General features: G+C 40.0%; 1 protein-coding gene across 5 annotated transcripts in view; it reads right to left on the reverse strand.

Annotated features, from left to right (window-relative positions):
- Gabra5 (gamma-aminobutyric acid type A receptor subunit alpha5) overlaps nucleotides 1-24,789 on the reverse strand; it is a 93,647-nt gene that overhangs the window by 9,337 nt on the left and 59,521 nt on the right. For all 5 annotated transcript variants that reach the window (XM_051148650.1, XM_051148648.1, XM_051148649.1 and 2 more), the window contains 2 exons: nucleotides 4,097-4,240; nucleotides 419-571 (listed from right to left, as the gene is read on the reverse strand). In XM_051148650.1, the coding sequence (XP_051004607.1) occupies nucleotides 419-571; nucleotides 4,097-4,240 (297 nt within the window). The remainder of the gene's footprint in view (nucleotides 1-418; nucleotides 572-4,096; nucleotides 4,241-24,789) is intronic.

A 24,789-nucleotide genomic window follows, 5' to 3' on the forward strand; every position in this document is an offset into this window, starting at 1 on the left:
CAGAACAAGGACAGACTGTTCTACAAAACAGATGTTTTGAAGAATTGAGAACAGCATGGTGCTGTGCAGCGCATCCTAAGCTCTTGGGATACAACCTAACTGGGAAAACTCCTGCAGCAAATGAGGAGCTTAGACAGCTGCTGACCCACATATCCTCTCCCCCCTCTCCTCCTCCTAACCCAATAAACGACCCCCTGGTCTGTAAGAAAGGGGCTCTCACCATTTTCATGGTGCGAGCCTTTCTCAGGTTTTCCTGAATAAACCTGTCTGCCCTGGTGAGCTCTTCCTTGTCCCCTGACTCCTTTCCTACACTGCTACCCTGAGGACTAAACCTTTAACAAGCAGTTCAAATATAGCTGTGCACAAATGTGGCTATGCACAAGACACCAGTGCCATGGCCTGACTTGGAGGTACTCACCAAACACTGTCCTGGCTGGGACAGATTCTCGATTTAGCCAAAAGGACACCTGGGATAAGATCACTGTCATGATGCAGGGAAGGTAGGTTTGGATGACAAAGTACCCGATCTTCCTCTTCAAGTGGAAATGAGCAGTCATGATTGTGTATTCACCTGCAGATACACAGACCTGGGAGATTAGCTCTACCCTCTGGGGTCTGGGTTAGTGCCTTCCCACAAAGGAGTTCACATTGCTCCCCTCCCCAGCCTTCAGTCAGGCTAGTATAACTGTACTATTTGCTTAGGTAGCAGGTGGCAGGGGTGCTATCTTTTAAAAGTTCTTTTTGTAGTTTGCTCAATGGCGTTGATCTTTTTGATGAACACTACCTCATACCTAAACCCCTCTTGCCATGTCCTCATCCTAAATTCACTCTATCTTCCTTAATTACTATTGCTACAGTATGAATATATGTGTATGCACCATTATGTATATGCAATTTACTGAGTCTGTTTAGCATCGACCATATATACAGGAGTCTAGGGATGACCACTGGGATTGAGCAGCCTATACATGAGCTCACCCCTGGAAGAAGCTGGCCCTCCTCCTCTCTCAGCAACCATTGACCACATGGAGCTCTACATGTAGGCACCCCTTTCTATGTTGTATGTTAATTGGTGTTTCCATATGCTGATTTTATTCAGGCAATCAATATATATTGTTGAGAGTTCATGGGTGCAGCTTCCATGTCATATATAGAACACACCTTTTCACAACAGACGACATGTCCTGGACTTCTAGGTCATATGATCTTTTTGCTTTCTTTTTCATTATTTTACTTGAATACAGGGGTGGGTTGCCTTGGAGATGTATTAGGAGCAAGCTGCCTGTATTCCTTCACCTGTCTGCCTGTCTATCTATCTATCTATCTATCTATCTATCTATCTATCGATCTATTCATCTATCCACCTATTTGTCTATCTTCCATTATTATTAATTATTTATTTACTTATTATTTTTCTCTATCAGACAACACATTCCAACCATACCCTCTCCCACTCCACTCCTCTCAGTCCTCCTTTCCCCCACCTCCCTCTCTAGCAGATCTACTGCTCCTCCATTTCCCTTCAAAAAAATAGCAGGCCTCCCAGGGATATCAACCAAACACAGCATAACAATATGTAATAAGACCAGGTAGAAATTCTCATATCAAGTCTGAATGAATCAACTAAGCAGGGCTCATAGGGGCTCACAGAGACCGAAACAACAATCACGGAGCCTGCATGGGTCTGCACCAGGTCCTCTGCCTGCGTGCTGTGGTTGTTAGCTTTGGGGTTTTTGTGGGAAATGTGGCCTGACTTTCTTAAAGGTCGTTTCATAAGGAAATCTTGTGAACCCTAGCCTCCAAAGGGCCCTTGCTGGTGCATGCTTTTTCAGAGAAAATCAGATTTGTGTGTTTCATTAATCCCCAGTCAATCTGTGTCATGTTCCCTGCCCCCCCCCCTCACCACTTTGCAATCAGGATCTGAGGATTTAGCCTCTGCAGATAGAAATCAGGCATCAGAGCTCTGCTGTGGATGAACATATCCTCTCTATTTCCCAGCTGTGGAGCTCCAGGGAGACAGGAAAGCTACTGTCTGCCAACGCCTGGTGCTTTGCCAGCCCAGGTGCAGAGTGAGGAACAACCACATAGGTCACGGATCTGGGAAACTCATTCTCTCTGCCACCCAGCAGAGCGACCAGGAGCCTCTATTGTTCTAAACTGGATTTCCTGGGCAATGTCCCAGTGCCTTCTCTGGATTTGCCTGGCTGTGTGGGAGGCAAGTGGAGATCTTCCATTTTTTCCTGAAAATGATGCTGTCCTAATGGTTAACTGGTAAGGAGCTGAGGTGGGTGGGCTGGGGGTCTATAGGGAGTCAGGCCTTCTGGACAAAGGTGCCTCTCCCTAGACATGGAAGGGATGCTTTGGGAAATGCAGGCCATTAGATACTTCAAAGAGGAATACAAAGCAGACGCTGGGGCTTGGGGGCTGGGCTGATGGATTACTATGATCACAGAAGTCTTGGAGAGAGTCTCGATGCCAACTCCAATTGTGGTCTTGCCTATGAGGAAGTAGTGGTCTTTTGGCTGTGAGGACATGGCATTGGCATGTTGGAAGCTGCTGAAAACCAAAGCCCATAGCTTATTGAGGTTGCTACAGATGTCCTCAAGACATGTACTTACTATGTCAGAGAGAAAGGAACTCTACAGAGACCACTGGGGGTAAAATATGTCTTTTTACAGCAAAGGAGCCAATGTTCTAAGCAGTGACTACACATGCTGTAGCATGGGCTGCAGTGGTGGTGTGTTTTCCCACTAGCCTAAGGCATCTGAGAGGCCAAATAGGTTCTTAAGTAGAATGGAAAAATAGGGATAAAGAGAGAGGTGGATATATGCCTAGTACCAATATCTAATTCCTTTGATGTGATCAGATTTTGTTTCTTCATAACACATGAAGACAAAGAATGCCATTCAAAATACAGAGGGATCTGAAATTATTATTCTTTCAGTTCTTCTTGTTTGTGTCTTTATATTGTTTACTTTTAAATTATTAGTAAAACAACTGGACGATATATTATTTACTTTTGAGTTATTAGTAACAAAACTTGGCAATGGCTTTTTAAACAATGTCTTTGTGGATTGCAGGTGGAACAGAATCTCTGCTATAAAATGTTAAGGAACGATATAAAATTACCCCCAAAGGCAGCACCCTGTGTCAGCACCCCAAATTCTGCCACATACTTCCCATTTCATTTCCATAAAACCAGATGTAAAATTCAATTTGTTTTACTTGTGGCATAGCACCTAAATGGGAACACTCACCTCTCAGGCTCTCTTTCTCACTCAAGGATGCCCAGAGTACTGTGCTATTGGTAGGTAGGACCTGGCCCTGGCAGATGCATGTGCTATAAGGAATAGTTTGCTCTTGGTGTCTTGTGTGTATCACATCAGCCACTTGACTGAGCAAACAGTAAGGTAACCAAAGCTATGCTCATTGTAATCATGACGTGGTCCATCCCTTCAGATTTTTCTCTTCTGTTACATGAGGAAATAGGCCACATACCCTGCTTGCCAGTACCATCACCTGGTGACAGTTTGAGCAATGCATGCCCTCGCCCAAGATAAGCATGGCCAACATCAGGGTTTTGCAGGTCAAGTACTGGTACTCCTTTGGTTTCCCCATTCATGCTTTATCCACTGCAGCCAAGATGGAATGCCCTACCAAGACAACTTGTTATGTGTGTATTTGACTGCATCTGCCTCCTTGTTGGTATCACCTTTGCCAATCTTTGGGTACCGCTACTTTGATTTCCCATATTCAACTTCAGAAAGATCTCTGAGGTGTTCAGAGAAGAAAACTAGGGAATAGTCACCAGGAAACTTACCCCTCTTTGCAGAGACCACCTTGTTTCTCAGGCACGGGGCAGATAAGTGGGCTTCCAGAAAGGACATACATGTACAACACAGATACCACATGATCCAGAGATCAATGGCCTCTCCATTCCTGGGTCACCGAAGGTGGTGCCCCTTTTGTCAAGCTACAAGAGCGCCTACAAGAGCCAAGGTAGTTGCATGGCATCTATGCTTCTGCAGAGTAGATCATGAAGCCATGGAGGGCAAGGTGCCCCTTAGCTCCAGGCAACAAGTCAAGCATCTCTTACCTGTGCTGGTGCTGATGTTCTCAGTGCCCACTGTCTGCCCCATGAGGTGGTACTGGTTGAGTCTGGAGCCATCTTCTGCCACCACCACAGACTTAGTGGAGCCATTGGTCCAAACATAGACAACTTCAGAATTAGGGTAAGCATCTGTAGGAAAAGGGAAAGGAAGTGGGGTAGGGGTGGTTTCCACTGGGGAAAACACAATGATGCTGGTGAAAGAGGGATGATGTTGAGAATCAACCTCCAGGGCTTAGAAAGCATGTTGGCTATACACCTCTGTGGGTGTACTATATGAGTTAGACCCTTCTTGTTTCAAAAGACCTGATACACCAAGTATGCCACAGAGTAAGTCAGTTCTCGTGCATTTTCTCTTTTCTTACACCAAAAAAAAAAAAAAAAAAAAAAAAAAAAAAAAAAAAAAAAAAAAAATAGATTTGGCTCTATGGCAAATGTTGCCATCCCATCAGGTCTGTGACCTTCACAGGTCACCTATTCTGTGCCACAGTGTCTTCATCTGTGGGATGGGATGATGACAGGACCCACACCTGAGATTTATATGGCTAGCCAACCTATACAGTGACTCTTATATGTAGCACACTGGTCTTATTCCTACTCCAAGCCTTCTCTGTGTACCGAACATGCTGACCAGGGTAGAAAGCTGGTAGGGCAGGCAGCACCTCTGCCCAAGGGTCATGCCTGCCAATTTGTTACTTACATGGCAAAAGAAACCATGCAGATGAAATAGAAGAAATGAGATGGAAATCCAGAGCTTATCTCAGATTATCATATGGCTGAGAGTCAGTCCAATCAAAAACAGTTTTCTAAATAAATCTGGAGCCAGGAGGAGATTTGCAAATAAAGAAAGGACTCAGCTGGCCATTGGCTCTAACCCTGGAGGGAGGGGCCAGAGAGCCAAGGAGGGGAAAATGAGCCCTAGGTTGCAATTGACAAGGAGACAAGAGCCTTCACCCATGGCCACATTGAGCTGAATTCCACCCCACCTCAAAAACCTACAGGCCATTCTGATGTAATCTGAATAAATTATAGTAAATTAAAATTTAAAATAACCTGCAGGCCTACTCAGAACCTCCAGAGAAAACAGCAGCCCTTCCAGCACCATGATTCTGGCCTCGTGAGACAGAGAAATCTACCAGGTCCCATAAGCTTCCAGTTATAGGACTTTGGGACAACACAGGTGTTATTTTAACCTTCAGAGTTGGTGAGAGTTTGCCACCTTAGCAGCAATGGATAATTAGGACAGACTGGATGGAAAGCAAATGAAAAGGCACCTCTCCTCGAGAAATTCATCTCTGAGGAGAGAATGAGCTAGAGAGGAAAGGCATGCAGTGTGAGAAGTAGCAGTCGGTGCCATGAAAGCATGCCAGCTGAGAAGAAAGAAGAGGCAAAAGAAGAAGAAGAAGAAGAAGAAGAAGAAGAAGAAGAAGAAGAAGAAGAAGAAGAAGAAGAAGAGGCATGCTCGAGAATGACAGTTAACAAGGCTCCATTTGAAGTGTCTACTAGATGTTCAGGCATGCCTGTGTGTCCCTTGGGATAAACGAAGCTACAGGTCCCAAGATGTCTAAAACAAGCTAGGAATATAATGAAGATGGCTGGGTATGACAGTACAGCCTTGGGGCCACTCTAAGGCTTTGAACTTTTTATCCAATCCAGGTAGGGTTTAAAGCAAATAAGTGATCTACTCAAATACAGGTAATATCAAGATCTGTCACCCTGAGCGAGACAATAGAACGTAAGAGGGAAGGGACAAAGAAGGACATTCAGCATTAAAATCATCCTGTCAGTGGTGGGAGGAAGAATAGAAATGTGGGGGTGCATTTTTAGAAAGCTGACTGAATCAATGTGATGTGGAGGAAGAATGCAGTTGTTTCTACTGAGAAGAAAATAGAGGTTCATGGGTCCTGGGCACTGGTGAAAGAGCACTAGTTCAGGGCTTCTGTGCTGGGGACAAAAAATTGGGAAGGGAAGCTCTACTTGGGGTGCTGAGAAGACAGGGGTGCACAAGTCCGGAATTCCCAGATATGGGCAAGCTATGGCCAAGGCACAGGCTATGAGATTATCTGTGCCATCCCCAACCACTACAGGGTCTAAAATGTGAGATGAGGCATGAACAGCAGCAAGCAACTGTCATACTGGTAGAGGTACAAGCAACTGACGGTACCTGGGGAGGGGGCAGTGCCCAGGGACACAGCAATGCAGGAGCAGATCCACTGGAGCTTGTGTATCTAAACTTGTCCATTAGACTTGCAGTTAAGCCAGCATGTCTGCTCCAGAGCTCAGCACACACACACACACACACACACACACACACACACACACACACACACACACCCCTTCACAGATACCGCCATGTGGGTAAGCGAGCTGCCACATCTTCAAAGGAAGGTTTGTGATCCAACACCAAATTACATTACAGCTTAAACAAACCTGTGTCCAATTGCAACATGTAGGCCAGCAGTGCCTCAAAGGCTAGGAAAGAGTTACAGAGATGGGCTACTGGCACCCAGGCTAGTCCACTTCACCAAGAGTGGAAACAAGCAGCCACTCTCTGGTCTCACAGTCAAAGCAACTGGCTTTGCTCCTGGGAGCTCAGCAGGGATAGCCCAGAGCAATCTGACTACTGACTAACTGCAAAATACCAAGTCTTCGTAAAAGCACATTTGTTCAAACATTCATTCACAGTGATGAGGGGGAAAATGTGTACATAGCAAATACAAGGGCCTCACTCTCACTCACATGACTCATGAAACCCCTGTCCTGCTTGCCAAAATAGTATTCTAAATCTTATGTTCTCTAGTTTTATATTCTACTCTTGTATTAGTTTTTCACCTTGTCTAATGTGTCCTGCAAAGTTCTATATTTTGATTTATAATATATATGTAATATATAATGTGTTTTTTTCAAATCCACTCTTATTTACTCCCTTCCAGTTTCATTACTATCCCTTCCCACCACATTTCTCTCTCAAACTCATGTTCTTCTTCCCTTCCTTTCTCTCAACTCACTGAGTCCACTTAGTCCTGATAATATACATATGGGTGAGGGTCAGTCTCCTGGAGCCTAGGTAGGCTTTCAGAGGTGGCCTCGTGTCCCTAAAGAAAACTGACTGTCTCTCTCCCAGAGCCATCAATTGTCCTTTGCCACCCATGCTGGGACTTTGGCTAGCTTTGCAGTTTTCAGATCTTCTTGCAGTCACAGTCCCCACGAGTTCATGTTCACACGTCAGAAAATTTCACAGCAGTCATTCCACTACCTCTGATTTAACAAAGAATTAAACCTTTCCACTCTTCCTTCGGGATGTAGAGAAGATGTCTCATTTAGGGTCAAGAATTCCACAGTCTCTTAATCTGTCCACAGTGACCAGTTGTAGGTGTCTGTGTTAACTGCTTTTTTTTTTTTTGTAAAAAGAAGCTTTACTGACAAGGACTGGAAGATGTGCTAATCAGTACTTAGGGGACATTTTTTACTATGTCTATTTAGCAGAATAATGGTATTACATTCTCCCCTCCTTGGCCCAGTTAGCAATACCAGGCATGAATTCTTATGGAATAAATTCATAAACCTAATCAGAAATGTGGTTGGCTACCCTTGATACTGTTTTACCAGTGGGCATATCACATCAGGCCAATAGTTACTATAGCTTGTGACATTCACATCTGGGTAAGACAGTTGAGTACTTTTCTCCAATAGTAATGTGCATAACAGCTTTCAGCACTGTGAAAGGATAGTCAAGCCCTTACCAGCTTGATTTCTCTGTGTCCTGTGAGTCAAGGATGTGAGATATTCAGAAAGAGGCCTTACATCAAGTTTTAAACGTTAATCAAGAGCAAAGACAATAGCTGGTAATGTTTAGATGGTCTATTGGACCCCACTGAACAACAGCTCAAAAAGAGATAATCCATACCTGCCTTGGGCTATTTGTTTGATACTCTGTGTTGTTTAGGGAGGCACTACCCCCACTTCAAAGGGTAAATTTATTTGAACTTTAAATATATGTATACATTTTAGGAAGCTTCTATAGCAGTAGGCTTCCACATGCCATTACAAAACCTCTTAAAGTTAGTTATCCCTCCCATTCTCCCTCCTCTAACTTGACCTACCATCCTCTGCCACATCTAACCCTTTCTAATGCATTCTGGCCCTTCCCCTTCATATCTCCTGTTTTTTATCAATCACCATCATTGAAATTCTGTCCCTTTGTAGTTTCCTGGCTTCTATAGGTACTCCAGTTTAAACATACATACACATCTGAAGAGTCAAAACTAGTATATATATATACTATATATATATATATATGAGAATCTGTGTAGTTTGTGTTTTGGGTCTGTGTTACTTCATTACCTGCATTTTTCTGAGCAACATTCTATTGTATATATGTACCACATTTTCATTATCCATTTACTATTTGATGGACATGTAGGCTGTTTCCCCTCCCTTGTTACTGTGAGAAAGCAGCAATGAGTATGAGTTATCATGAATCTTCGTAGTAAGATACAAAGTCCTTTGAGCATATATCGAAGAGTGGTACAGCTTGATCCTATGGTAGACCTATTTCAAACTTTTTGAGGCACTTCCATATTGATTTTCATAGTGACAGTACCAGATTACATTTCCATTAGCAGTGAATAACTGTTTAACATTCCCCAACCTGCTACCAGGATTTGTTGTGATTATTATACCCATTTTACTTGGGGTAAGATAAAAGCTCAAAGTAATTTTAATTTGCACTTTCCTAATAACTGAGAGAACTGAACATTTGAAAATATTTCTCTGCCATTTGTCTTTCTTCTTTGGAAAATTCTCTGTTTGGTTCCATGGCACATTATTAGTTAGATTGATTGCTTTCTTGGTGTTTCCAGGCTTTTGTTACTGTTGCTTTTATTGTACATCCTAAACTTGCATCCATTGTCCTATCTATAGCTGGTGAAAGTTTTTTTTTTTTTTTCTTATTCTGTAGGCTTTCTTTTCACTCAAATGATGCTGTCCTTTGGTGACTAAGTATTTCTGTTCTATGAAGCTCCATTTGATTCTGTGCTATTCAGGTTCTATTCAGAAAGTTTTCTGTGCCTATGGGTTGAAGTGTATTCCCTACATCCTCCATAAACAGATTCAGTATATCAGGTATCCTGCTGAGGTCTTTGATCCATTTGGAGTTGAGTTTTATGCAGGTTGAAACATGTAGACCAATTTTCATTTTTCTACGTGCAGCTATCCAGTTTGACCGGTGACATTTTCTCTTCTTCAGTGTGCATTTTATGGTTCTTTGTTAAAAAAAAAATCAAGTGACTTTGGGAGAGTGAGCATATATATATATATATATATATATATATATATATATATATATATATGTGTGTGTGTGTGTGTGTGTGTGTGTGTGTGTGTGTGTGTGTGTGTGTCTGTATGTGTTTCCTTAATTCTACTCCATTGATCACTGTATCTTTTTATTTTAAACTTTTTTTGAAAAACATTTTTTTCATAAAATATATTTTGATTATGATTTTACCTTCCCCCACTTTCTTCTAGATTTATATTCTCTCAACCATCCTACATAGCCAACATTATGTTATTTCTCACTATTTAAAACAAACAAGAGCAAAACAAAACATGGCCAAACAGAGCAAAATGAGATGAAAAAGCTATAAAAATACCACTGAGATTTCTTTATGTTGGCCAGCTACTTCTGAGCATGAAGCCTGCCCTGAAGTGTGCTTAATACACGCAGTGAGACTCCATTGGAGAAAACTACATTTTTCTTTGCAACTAGACACCAACTGAAGTCAGCTTCTTGGCTAGAGATGAGAGCTTGTGTCCACTTCCTGTCTCAGCTCTAAGACCACATGTAGCTTGAGTCTGCACAGGTGTTGTGCTTGCTGCCACACTCCCTGTGAGATCATGTGTGCATCAGCTCTGTTGTATCCAGAAGACACTCTTTCCTTGAAGTCATCTATCCCCTCTGGCTCTTATATGTTTTCTGCCTCATCTTCCACCTAGATCCCTCAGCCTGGAGAGGAGGGCTTTGATGAAAACATCCTATTTAGGACCGAGTGCTTCAAAGTCTCTAACTCCCTGCAGATTATCCAGTCTGTGTCCTATGAGTCTCTGTGTTAGATATCTCCTACTGAAAGAAGCTTCCTTGATGAAGGAAGAATGGGATCCTGATCTGTTGGTAGTATTGTCACTGGAGGCCAATTTTATTGAAAGTTCCTTTAGCAGAACAGTAATGCTAGGATTTTCCCTAGACTTGTCTAATCTAAGGTTCTTGACTATTTTAGGAGTGCCAGGCATAGTTTCCTTCCTTTGGAGTGAGCCTGAAATCCAGTTAGAAAGTGGTTTGGTGCTCCCATAACACTTGTTCCATTATTGCACCATATATCTTGCAGGAAGGTGACTGTTAAAAGTCACCCAGGTTGTAGTATGGAGATATTGATAATTACTCTGCTCTGGGTGTACCATGGATGCTAGTGAGTAAGGGTGAAGTTTATAGTCAGGCCCCTGCTCAGCTTCTTCCTATCCCAAGACTTACATCATTTTCAGCAACAGGATATCCATCAGGCTGCATATAAAGAGTAACCAGTAGCCTTAGCAGGATCATGTGATGTTTGAGTGTTTCCATGTAACCCATTTCTAGTACTGGAAGTTTCACTTGGTGATACAAAATGTGTAGTTGAGGCATCATCTACCACAATATTTGGAGACTCCACTTAGATTCCCTTCTTATATTCATATATTAGGAAGCTTCTACAGCAATAGGTTGCATGTGGTTTTCAAGTGAAGTTTAGTGTTAGTTTTTGTTCCCCAAACTCCCTCTTTTACCGTGTTTTCCCATGTCTCTCTTTATTTAAGCTTCATATACCAGTTTTCCCTTTGTCTTTCCATAAAAATATATTGTTTTCCCCTTCTTGGAAAATCCCATCTTCCCTCTATTTTCTTACTAGGTATCTAATTTCTGTGGTTATTCAAAAACATACCTCCCATATTGAAGGCATAGAAGCTAACATTCACAAAAAAAAAAAAAAAAAAAGAAAAATTTTACATTTTTTCTTCTTTTTGGATATAGGATACCTAATTCAAGATGATTCATTTTAGCTCCATCCATTTACCTGAAAATATCATAATTCATTTTTTCTGAACAGTTAAATAGTATTCCACTGTATAAGTGTATCACATTTTCATTACCCATCCAGCACTTGTGAGGAAGCCAGGCTCTTTCCAATTTCTCTATTATGAATAGAGCAATAGTGAACATGAATGAACAAGAATCTTTATAGTAGGATGTCGAGTCCTTTGAGTATATGCACAACAGTAGTTTAGCTAGATCTTGAGGTAGATCTATTCTCAGTTTCTGGAGGAACTACCACACTGATCTCCATAAAGGCCGTACAAGTTTTCACTATCACCAGTACTGCATGCGTCTTCCCTGCCCCCACATCCTCATCCACATGAGTTGTCATTTGTTTTATTGATCTTGGCTGTATCGACAGATGTGATATAAAAATGAAAGTAGCCTTACTTTACATTTCCCTGGTGTCTAAGGATGTGTAACGTTTCTCAAAGAGTTTTACTCGTTGTTGGAGAATTCTCTGCTTAGTTCTATATACCATTTTAAATTGGTTATTTGTTTTCTTGATGCTTGTTTTTTTTATTGATTTATTCTATTACATACTATCAGATGTATAGTTGGCAAAGATCTTTTCCAATCCTGTAGGCTGCTGCTTTGTCCCAATGATGGTGTCCTTTACCACACATCTTTCCATCTGTATAATGTCCAATTACTAATTGTTAATCTTAATGACTGCGTGATCGTTGTGTTGTTTTGAAAGTCCTTTTCTATGCCAATGAGTTCAGTCCTATTCCCAATTTTTTTTTTTTTTATCAGATTCAGGGTATCTGGTCTTATGTTGAGGTCATTGATCCATTTGGATTTGAGCTTTATGCAAGATCATAATCAGGATCTATTTTTATTCATCTACATGCAGATGTGCAGTTTCACCAGCACCATTTTTCTGGTGTTATCTCCCATTTCTTTCTTCAATGCCCTAAGATTCTTATTATACAAATCTTCCACTGGTTTGGCTAGAGTTATCATAAAATCTTTTATGTTTTTGAGGTTCCTATGAAGGTACCACTTCATTGACTTCTTGGTCTGTTTGTCATTTGTATATAGAAAGGTTACTGATTTTTATGTTAATTTTGTAACATACTACTTTGCTAAAATGATTTATTAGCTATAGAAATTTCATAGTGGAAATTTTAGGTTGTTTCATGTACAAAATCATATCATCTACCAATAAGGATAGTTTGACTACTTCCATTCCTAGTTGTATACCTTTGATTTCCTGAAGTTGTCTTATTGTTCTAACAAAGGCTTTAAGTTCTAAATTGAATATGGATGCAATGAATGGACAACTTTGTCTTTTTCTTAATTTCAGTAGAAATGCCTTTTCATGCCCCTCCACTTAGCTTGATATTGATTGTGAGGTTGTTATATATTACCTTTATTACATGAAAGTATGTCCTGTGTATTCTTAGTCTATTTTATTATGAATACTGTTCTTATGAAAGGATGTTGAAAATTGTCAAAGGCCTCTTCAGCATTATATGGATTTTTGTCTTTCAGTTTGTTTAGATGGTGGATTATGTTTATTAACTTACTTATTTTGAACCACCACTGCATCTTTGGGATGAAGCTAACTTGATTGTGGTGAATAAACATTTTGATGTGTTCTTGGACTCAGTTCACCAGTATTTTATTCAGAATTTTTCCATCTATTTTCTACTGGCAAATTGGGCTATACTTTTCTTGTTGTTAATTGTTTGCTTGGTCTCTTTGTGGTTTTGGTATCAGAGATATAATGTCCTCATAAAAAGAATCAGACAGTGTTCCTTCAGTTTCTATTTTGAAGGATATTTGAGGATTACTGGCATTAATTATTTTTTGAAGGTCTGGTAGAATTATGTAGTGAATCTATCTGGTCCTAGGCATTTTTTGGTTGGGAGACATTTAGTTTATTAAGGTTTCTGTTTCTGTTTAACTTACTTATTTAACTTGACTTAAATTCCATATCTATCTATATATAGGTTTTCCAGTTTGGTGAAATATAGAATTTTAAGTGTGTCTTTATGAGTCTTTGAATTTCCTTGGTATCTGTTGTAATTTTACCCTTCTCATCTCTTGTTTTATTAATTTAGATATACTCTCTTCATATTTTAGTTAATTTGCCTATGTGGTTGTCAGTCTTCTTGATTTTCTCAAAGAATCAGCTCTCTGTTTCATTTATTTTCTGTATTTTTGTTGTTGTTTGGATCTATTTCATCCTTGAGTTTGACTATTTCTTGTTGTCTACTTCTTTTGAATGCTATTTCTTCTCATTATTCTAGATCCTTCATGTGTGCTAAGAAGTTATTAATATGAGATGTCTTCGTTTTTAATGCAGATACTTAGTGATATGAACTTGCCTCTTAGAACTGCCTTCATTGTGTCCCATAAAAGCGGATATTTTCATTTTCATTCAGTTCTTAAAATGTTTACATTTCCTTTTTAATTCCTCTCTTGAACTATTATTCATTCAATAGTGAATTGTTCAGTTTTCATTAGTTTGTATGCTTTCTATTATTTCTGTTGTTATTTCAATGTTTAATTCATAGTGGTCAGATAGAATACATGGTCTTATTTCAACTTTCATATATCTGTTGAGACCTGATTTGTGTCCAAGTATTTAGTTGATATTAGAGAAAGTTCCATAAGCTGCTGAGAAGAAACTATATTTTTTTTTGTTTGTGTGAAATGTTTTATAGATGTCTTTTAGGTCCACTTGATTTATGATATAATTGAATTCCTGAATTTCTCTATTTAGTTTTTGTCTGGAAGATCTGTGTATTGGGGAGAATGGGGTATGGAAGTCACCAATCATCCGTTATCACTGTATGAGATTCAGTTTGCAATTTCAGCTGTAGTGCTATTTCTTTTATAAACTTAGGTAACCTTGTGTTTGGTCCATCAATGTGTAGAATTGCACTGTATTCTGGGTGGCTCTTTCTTTTATGAGAATGTAGTATCCTAGTTCTTCTCACTACTTTTGATTGAAGATCTCTTTAATCAGATATTAAAATGGCTACACTGGCTTATTTTTCTGTCCGCTTTACCCCATTCTTTTACCCTGAGAGATATCTTTCCTTGACTTTGGAGTTTCTTGAATGCTGCAGAAAGATGGACTCTGTTTTCTCATGCAATTTGTTATTCTATTATTGTATAACTGAGACCGTTCATATTGAGCATTATTGGCACAGCCATATCTAATGGGAACAGAAATCATCATAAAACCAGCATAGGTATTTGACAAATAAATCTCCAGCAAAGCTGAGCTGAGTGATGCAATCACTGTGGTGAAGTCTCTCACTTTTTGGCATTTACCTCCATGTGTCACATGCTTGGGGTCTTTTAGTATTTGTACGACTTGGAGATATTGGATTGACAGAAAATTTCTTATGAATCATTTTGCCTTATCCTGGAAGTACTGCTTCTAAGTTTTCCCAGGAAAGTCCTGACCCTGCTACCCGTCCTTCTTTTAAGGAGATATCCTTATCTCTCCCTAATTGAAGGTCTTCCTTATGCCCTGGAGGTTGTGACTCAAGTAAACATGCCAGAGATCTCTTTATAGGCCCAGACGCAAAGATACTCCCCACATCTGCCCCTCTGCTTACTCAGGAACAAGATAATCAGAAAAAAGTAACTTAAGAAGGTAAACAATATTCAGTAAGTAGAGAAGTTGGCAGCCTATTTCTTAAACTGATGGTCAAAGAACGGTATATATAAATGATAAAAGAATAAAGCATTAAGACCTCCCTTTCTTAGGAAAGGTAAACTTATACAGAGCCACCATGGTGTCATATGACCAAGGAACAAGAACTAACAAAATTAGACATATATCTATATATAACTTCTACAAAAATAAGAACATTGTATTATGGCAGAAATTAAATAGTGACTGCAGCATCTTTGGCCTGAAGATTTTTCTTGAGCCTGAAAACAATAACCACTCTGACTCCTTAAAAGTTAATAATACACTACTTGGGACATGACAGCCCGGCTTGGAGATTTTCTTTCTGTCTAGTGCCCTTGAAGCTGCAAGAACTAGCAGCCTGAGAATGGTCTGTTATGTTTTGGCAAAATATGCCCTTGAGCTACAGGACTGTTAAAAGTTGGGTTGTGACATTGATGAGGGAAAATTATTGTAAAAGATAATTCTGTTCTGTCACGATATAGCAGTGATGACTAAACTTTTAACAAAGTATAAGTTAAAACACATGTCCAGGGACAAAAAGGGTATGATCTATGTTTTGGAAACAACGTGAATCAATCCCTGTTTTTTGAGTTCTGTATAAATAAAGAATCATTCTACCTTCCAGTCAGTCAGGCTGCAGAACTCCACACAATCCCCAGGCATGGCTCACTCCTCCTTTGTTGCTCTTACATCCACCCAGATTCAGGCCTTGTCCTCATCAGGGTCTGGACCTTGGCAAGTTATCAACAAGCAATGCTTATTAATTCCTGTTAAATTTTGTTATAGTGCATTTCTCCACTTATTTGATTACTTCTCCGATAATTTTTTTCTTGTGTCTTCTTGGGTGTAATTAATCTGTCCAAACTGAACTTTTCCTTCTAGTTCCTTTTATAGGGCTGCATTGGTAGATGAAAATTGCTTAAATTCAATTTTACTGTGGAATGTTTTTCTTCATCTGTCAATTGTGATTGATGGCTTTTCTGGGTGAAGTAGTCTGGACTGGCATCTTTTGAAGTTATCAGAACATCTGGTTAGGCCCTTCTAGCTTTCAGCAACTCTATTGAGAAGCCATGTATTATTTTAATGAGCCTGTCTTTAGATGTGATTTAGTTTTTCCTCTTGCAGCTTTTAATACAGATAAGGGAGAACTATCTCAAGTCCAGACCAGATCTTCAACATGATCACAAAAGAAAACTTATCCAAACTAAGGAAACAGACACCCATACAAATATAAGTAGCACACAGAACACCAAGTACACATAAGTACACATGACCAGAAAAGAAAATCCTCACAGCATGCGGTTGTTAAAACACTAAGACAAAACAAAGAAGATGTATTGAAAACTGCAAGAGAAAAAGAACACAAGTCATATAAAGGAAAGCTCATCATCATAACACCTGTTTCTCGGCGGAAGCCTGATAACAAGACGAGCCGGAGCAATGTATTCCAAGTCCTACAATACAGTGACAGTCAGTCTAAAATAATAAACCTAGAAAAACTAGCTCCATGGTTGAATGAGAAAGAAACATTTTCCATGCCATAAACAGCCTTTAAAAATGTATACCCAACAAACCAAACCTAAGCAAAATATAGGGAGCATCATTTTAGTCTGAAGGAAGGAATGGGCATAGCAGAGAGACTGTGGGGGAAAAAATAGAAAGCCATAATTATTAAAGCACAAGATAACAATGGTAACAAAATAGCAAACAACATCAAAAATCAACAACACAATTACCTCAAGTAACACATGCAAACTTGAGTCATAACTTTAAATATCATTGGGCTCAATTCTCCAAGTATAAGACATTGGCTGAAGGTATCAAGAAGCAAAAGCAATTTATCTTCTGCTTCCAAGAAAAACATATTAGTTTTAAAGATAGGCATTCCCCTAGAGTAAACAAAAAATATTCCAATCAAAATGATCCAAGAAGCAAGCAGCTGTTGCTCTCCTAATATCTGGCAAAATAGACTTAAAATTAAAACTAAAAAGAAGAGACAAAGTGGGACACTTCATTCCAATTAAGGTACAGTTCACCAAAAAGATATCACTATACTAAATATATAGCCCCAAACTCAGGTGTGAGCCAATTCCATAAAGAATCTATTAATATATTTATTTTTTAAATTAATTTATTCATATTACATCTCAATGGTTATCCCATCCCTTGTATCCTCCCATTTCTCCCTCCCTCCCATTTTCCCCTTACTCCCCTCCCCTATGACTGTGACTGAGGGGGACTTCCTCCCCCTTTATATGCTCATAGGGTATCAAGTCTCTTCTTGGTAGCCTGCTATCCTTCCCTTGAGTGCCACCAGGTCTCCCCATTCAGGGGATGTGGTCAAATATGAGGTACTAGAGAGTACGTGTGAAAGTCATACCCTACTCTCCACTCAACTGTATTAATATATTTAAAATCACAGATTAATATCAATCCAGTAATACCAGTAGGCAGGTCATTTGGACAAAAACAAAAACAAAAAACAAAAAACCAAGCATTAGAATTACTTGATGTCATACATCAAATGGACTTCACAGATACCAACAGAATATCCAAATCCAAACACCTGAGAATACACAGTCTGTTCATCAGCACATGGAAGTTGTTCAAAAGTAGCCCACATCCTAGGACACAAAATAAATCTCTACAAATTGAAAAAAAATTGAACTCATTCCTTGTATCCTGTGTGTGTATCTGACCACAATGCAATAAAAATTAAAATTGACAGCCAAAACAAAGAAACAAACAAAAACTTCTAGTAAATACACAAACTCATAAAGATTAAACAACTCATTGTAACAGGGCCCCAGACCTCAGTGGACCCGGAGACCTTAGCACACCTGACTCTATGATGGAAGTACCACCTACCAGAACTGGAACAAAGGCCTACTCCATCAAAGTCTGTAGTTCTGTTAAAGTCTTTAAGTGTACTAACCTTTCCTTTGGCTTCCATAGCTCTGCTTCTGGCTAACTGTTCTTGTTAAAGGAAATATGTCAATCAAAGACATTGTTTTGGGATGAAAAGGCACACTCCTGAGGGTACACTGGGATCCCAAATACCCAGTGTAGTCATCAGCCAGTTAATAAAGACTTCTATTGACTTAGCCCTAAGACTGAGCAGTCATCTCTGTTGAATACTCCACAACACCCATTACTAAAAAATGAATGGGTCAAAGAAGAAACAAGAAAAAAATAAGTCCTGTAACTGAATGAAAATGTAAACACAATGCAACAGAACAAAAACTCTGGAACATGTTAAAAGCAGCTTTTTGAGGGAAATTTATAGCTTTAAGTGCCTACATTTAAAAAAAAACAAAAAAAACAAAAAACAAAAAACAAAAGAAAAGAAAATTCAAGAGCCAGGCATGGTGGCACACACCTTTAATCTCAGCACTCAAGAGGCAAAGGCAGGCGGATCTCTGTGAGTTCGAGGCCAGCCTGGCCTACAGAGTGAGTCCAGGACAGCCGAGGCTACACAGAGAAACCCTGTCTCGAAAAACAACAACAACAAAAACCCAAAACCAGCCAAACAAGCAAACAAAAAAATCAGAAAGAGCACAAACAAATGGCTTAATGATACTAGTAAAAAAAATATAGAAACAGAAGGAGCAATGCCAAACTCTTTTTATGAAGGTATTATTACTCCAATACTGAAACCAGGTAAAGACACAACAAGAAGGGAAAAACTTCAGGTCAATATGACCTATGAACACAGGCTCAAATATGCTTAGGAGAATACATGCAAACAGAATACAAATATGTGTCAAAAATGATATATACCATGATCATGTCGGCTTTCTCCTGAAATGGTTGACGTTTTGGTATATCGTGTTATGATTTCCATTAATTGCAGTAAACGTTCCATTTCTTCAGTGGCTACTCGTCATTCAGCAGTATGCTGCTCAATCTCAGTGAATGCTTTTCCTGTTTTCGATCTCTCTTTATATATAGTTTCATTTTATTGTGGTCAGCAAAGGGACACAGAGCTACTATAATTTTCTTGCATTTGTTGCAAGATTCCTTGTGTTATTATTGAAAGATGTATATTGGTCCCTGTCACCTTATTGGTTTTATAGTATTTGTTATTTTAATCTTCCTTTATTTAACCAGTGGCCAAACATTGCTTTTTTCCGCCACTGTCATTTCTCGAATATGCTTCTTTCTTTCCTTAGTCCCAAGAGTTCCTTCCAGTATCTTCTCTACACCCACTTTATCGTGCTTTTATCATGGAAAACTTTCTTCCTCTTCCTATTATAAAAGAGGGGTTTGCTGTGTATAGTAGCCTCTGCTTGCAAGTGTGATGTTTCAGACCTTGTAGTACATTAACCCAAGATTTTCTCAACTTTTGAAGTCTCAACTGAAATACCAGCTGTTACTCTAACGTGTGTGTGTGTGTGTGTGTGTGTGTGTGTGTCTGTGTGTGTGTGTGTGTGTCTGTGTTTCTTGCAGAAGCTTAAATAATGCGGGACTGTGAGACTCAGACACAGATTTGAACAAAATAGTCTTCTGGATTCTAGAAGGTAACTGCCCTTTAGGCTGAGATCAATCCTCTGCTTCTTGTTCTTCCCAAATTGGCTCTGACTGGTTATGCGCCCTTGTCCCAAGCACCTCCTCTCTGTCTCCTCCTTGCTGCACATGCCTAAAGGCAGGGACTCTGGGCCTGGCTTCCAATTGGGGCTGTACTCACAGGGAGGGATCTGGGCTGTTAATAGATCCTCTTAAAAGGGGACTAGGAGTCCTACCCCTGCACTGAGCCAGGAGAAATAACATAGTCCTACATTTACTGGGAGATATGAATAAGCTGAGAAACATGAGCCTGAAAGCTCATGAAGAGTTCAGAAGTTTGGACACTGGGATACTGTGACAGAACTATTTGAAGAGTTTGGAAATGTCTGGTGTTCTAGTTGCTTCTCTGTTGCTGGAATTAACACTATAGCCAAAGAAACTTGGAGAGAAAGGGTTTATTTGGCAAATGCTTCATCATGGGGGGAAGGCAAGGCAGGAACTAAATCAGAAACCATGGAGAAATGCTGCTTTGACTCCCTCTGCTGTCTCCCACCCCTGTGACCCATGTTTTATGCACCCTGCTTCTCCAACAACTCAGGACAACCTGCCCAGAGCTGGGCAGGGCACACAATGGTCTGGGTCCTCAAACATCAAGTATTAGGTAAGAAATGACCTGCAGTTTTGCCTACAGGCCAGTCTGAGGAAGGCATTTCCTCAGTTGTATTTCCCTTTTCCCCAATAACTCCAGTTTGTATCAAGTTGATAAGAACTATCCAGCACATTCGAAAACATAGGTGTTTGACTTAAAAGAGCCCAGGGCATGGAAAATGTTTCCCTCATGAATTACTTTCTGATGTTGAATAGGCTAAAGAAGAAAGGGATGTAAAACAGGTCACACTGGGGCACAGGAAGTCACATGGGCCATAGAGAAGATCTGAAGAATGGTAGACTCTAGGTAGGTCCAGCACCTCCTATTATGTAGCTGAGTCATAGAGTCCAGAGTCACACTAGTGGCCCTAACAGTGGGGACAGCCTACTCTTCCACCCTCGGCTTCCTTATCTGCCCTCTGAGAGCAGTGGGCTGGGGGTGGCAATCAGCACCTGGTATTCCTTTTATTCCTTTTGAGACTTGAAGATCATCATGTCCAAGGATACACCCTGGGTGGCCAGCAAGGTGGGCTGCTGTGAGGGCTACCTGGGATGGAGCCCAGACTGCTCTCTGCTCCTTGGTGGGCATGATTCTCCCAGCTTTGATGTTGTGAGGTGAGATTAGAAATCAGTGCCTGTCTTCCAGTGAGAGATAATTGATGATGATGATGATGATGATGATGATAATAGTTATTTAAATCACATAATGAACACATTATAGCTCACATGCTCTTTCTTTCAAACTCTTCATATCAGAAGACTTTACTCATATTGCAAAGCCACCAGCATGTCTGGTTTGTCAGTTTAACATGGCTGCCTTCAGCTCTCCTCATCCTGTTAAGTATGAAGAAATGGCTACTCATGTTTATGTCAGCTTCGGTGTTAGCAGCCAACACTAAATTCTTTTTGGTTAGACCTAGTATTTCTGCTGGGACAGTATAGTAGACAGTGAGGTCTGCTGAGTGTCATCTGCCATAACTTAGAGCTCCAGAAAGACTCACCTGTGTCCTCCTTGGCCAGGCATGAGCAGAGCTGTGTAAGAAGGTTGCAGGCATTTTTCCCTCACAAGTAACCTGGAGAAAATATAGTGCTAATTCTGAGTCCTCTTTCCCTCAGTGACACTTTTGACCTCATGTGGTGCTGCACATCTAAGGGGTGACAATAATATGGCCATCCCTGTCCTGACAAGGCCATTAAGAAATGATAATCTCCAGAGAACAAAGTCCCTCTGATATTAGCTACCAAAGTGACCATGTGCAAGCTCTGCCAGCCTGAAGCCTCTAGTTACCTATCTGTAGTTATGGCAAACAATGCCCACAGCTAACAGGTCAAAATGAGGACAAAACATAGGCAGACAGACAGACAGACATATTCTGTATTTTGTAAATAAATGACTTACACACAGTAGGTGTTTAATGACTAACAGCTAATCATTTTTGGTTTTTTGAGAAAGGGTTTCTCTGTGTAGTCTTGGCTGTCCTTGACTCACTTTGTAGACCAGGCTGGCCTTGAACTCACAGTGATCCACTTGCCTCTGCCTCCTGTGCGCTGAGATTAAAGGCGTGTGCCACCAACACCTGGCTCTAACAGCTAATCTTAGTGTAACCAGATATGGGGAAGGAATCTAGCTTGGTGTCAAATCTAGTCTCATAAAAACACCTTTCACTTGAATTTATTTTTTTATTTTCTTTAGATTTCCCGTGTTTTCCATTCATTTCTCTCTTCCTCCATTCCATTTCTTTTTACGAATGTTGTGGATCTAATCCAGAGCTTCATTCATGATAGGTGCACAATACTTCTGGGCTATGATCTAACTTTGAATTTAATTTTTTATTGTCAGTTCAGAGCCTCATACAGCCTGTGGGGACAGTAGTAGCCTTTTTAAACTTATGTAGAAATACCCCCAGGAATTTTTGCTCACTATATAAGATTTTTGTGTTGCTCAACATTAATTGAATCTGATATTGAAAATATATATTAGAGTTTAATCAGAAGTATGATTTAAAATGGATAAGATTTGAGTTCTCTGAAATCCATATCTCTAATAGTCCTCCCTCTTATAAAACAAAAGTAAAAAACAGAAGCACAAGAGTTAAGAACAGGTTGCACACCAAGCATGTATGTGAGTTTCTATAGTGCCACAAGCTAGAATGCAAGTCAACACCCAGCACACTAATTAAAAACTATAGAAAAGAAAACTGCGCAATGGGTAAACGGCTATCAATGCAATACCACTGTCAGCCTAGTGAATCAAATGAAGCAGACAGCGTTGGTCCAGTGACCAGAATCAGCTAAGAGGTAAGAAAATGATAAGCAAGAAGGTGAACGAGTGTCTCGCTGTTACCACCTAAGTTGCAGAGTAGGGTCATGGCCAGGACAGGAAGGTTCTCTAGGTCCTGCAGGATGCTCACAGAGTGTAACCGGAGAGTCAGTGATACTCCTCTTGATGCTTGTGGGCTTCAGTCAGAGCAGATGTGAAGAAAAAGAAATGGATTGTTGCCCATCCTATAGAAAGAATGTTATTCCTTGAAGAGAGAGGCTTGGAAGCCTGGAGGTCAGGCAATCACAGCCTGAGGAAACTAGGTGTGCAGTCTTCTGTTCCTCGTAGACCGACCAAACAGCAGCTGCTTCTGGTCCTTTCCAATCTCTCAGGAGAACCTGTTTTCCAAGTACCTGGTATTCATACCATGCTGTGCTCATTAAACAGTGTTCCTCTTTTATCCTACACACCTGAGATTTCTTTGTGGCCACAATTGTTCTAAAAAATGCTGTCCTTTCTGGCTGCCTTTTGTCTTCGTCACGGCAATCCTCCCTCCCTCTTTTCTTTTCCTCCCCATGAACAGTCATGTCAATATACTCTTCCTTGGCTCAATGGACATCACCAACTCTACTACCACTGTGCATTCATTGCTGGAGCTGTGGTCTATCTTTCATTTCCAACAAATGAGTCTTCTCTTTTTAAAACTTATTTATATCATTTTGATCTATGTATATATTAGTGACAGATTCAATCAGGTAACTTGGCATTTTTTATAGGAATCTTAGTAATTTTTGCAATGTTGGAAATATATATTATATATAACTCAATTAAATATATAAATTCAATATATTTAATATATAATATATAGTATTGTCCACCACGGTAACTGTGCTGTGTAGTGAGTACTAAATTTCATTCTGATTGAGCTGAATTTGTACCCTTTTAAAATAATTACTTGCTAGCTGAGGGCGCTTGCAACAATCCTTTCTCTTCTCTGCTTCTAGGAAAATCATATTTTCAGAGTGAAATCACAAGGCCTCTGTCTTTCTGTGATTTGGCTTATTTTACTTCAGCCTTCTCATGTTCTTCAACCTTGACTAGTATTTTACCCTCATTCCCATTCATGCCTCTTTTCTATGGATTCTAGCAGGTTCATGTTAAAACATGCTCTCCATTGTGAAATAGCTCTATCATCTCTGAACCCAGGTGGCTTCTAACTGCACAAAAATACATAGTCCTGTTACCAATGTGTGCTCAAAATCAGCTCCTCAAGGAAAGTCCGTGTGCATGTTCCTAATCACCTCACTGAACTCAGTAGAGCATGCGAAGCTTGCCATGCCCAGTGGCTTCCCAATCCTCTAAAACTCACACTGGACTGGCATCCTGGAGAGGTGGGCTGGAAGGATTTGAACAGGTTGTGTGATGGAGCCCTCAAGATAGGATCTGTGCCCTTATAAAACAGCTACTAAGAGTTTTCTTGTTCCTTATACTCTTTGCGGTTATAGCAAAAAGTCAGCCATGAATGAAGAGGAAGCAAGACCTTCCTAGATACCAATTCTAATGGCAGCTGGACCTCTGCCTTCCCAGCCTCCAGAACTGTGAGGAATGAATGTATTAATATTTTCATAATCATAAAATATATAAATCTTATTAATGAAAAGTGCAATCAATTAATGATAATCTAACAACCCAAACAGATTAAGGCCACATGCAAAGCATCTTTTAAGCAGTGTCTTAGTCTCTTAAAACCTGTTTCTCTTGTTTTCTTGCCATGTCCTTATAGGAGAGAAAGGATAAGAGGTCTCAATCGAGCCCTTTAGGAAGGGCACTAATGCTACTCTTCAAGGCTCTGTCCTCATAATGTAATCTCCTCCCACAGACCCGCCTAACATCATCTCTGATACATTGAGCATTAGGTTTCCAAGCACAATCATTCAGACCAGAATGGCAAAATTAACTATCGTATCAATGTGGTTATTTAACAAATCTGAGCTTGGCACGCACAGGTAAAACTTCAATGTGTTTCTTAACCTCATGAACTTCTTTTGGGGGTGGAGAGGGTTCGAGACAAGGTTTCTCTATGCAGCCTTGGCTGCCCTAGACTCCCTTTGTAGACCTACCGGGCCTGCCTCTGCCTCCTTGAGTGCTGGGATTAAGTGTAGCCATCATGACTGGCTAAATCTCATGAACTTTGATGTTCATGTCTACTAGGCTTCTTGAAACTGCAAAGTCACTGTACCCTGGGCATCGTGGGTACAACATCAGGAATCCATACCTGGGATGCATGAAAAGCTCATAACATGAGATGTACTGTTTCTTCACCAAAGCAGTTTCTAGGTATAACTTAATAAGTGTTGCTAACCTCCAGATCTTATCCCATAATTTAATCTAATATGTAATGCACCACTCTAAGAAATAAATGAACAAAAGAATTAAGACCTCCCTTTCTGCTTTTTCAAACAGTTTGGATTGGAATGCAGCAG

Source organism: Acomys russatus, chromosome 7, assembly GCF_903995435.1.
Source record: "Acomys russatus chromosome 7, mAcoRus1.1, whole genome shotgun sequence".
In the NCBI taxonomy this organism is placed as follows: Eukaryota; Metazoa; Chordata; class Mammalia; order Rodentia; family Muridae; genus Acomys; species Acomys russatus.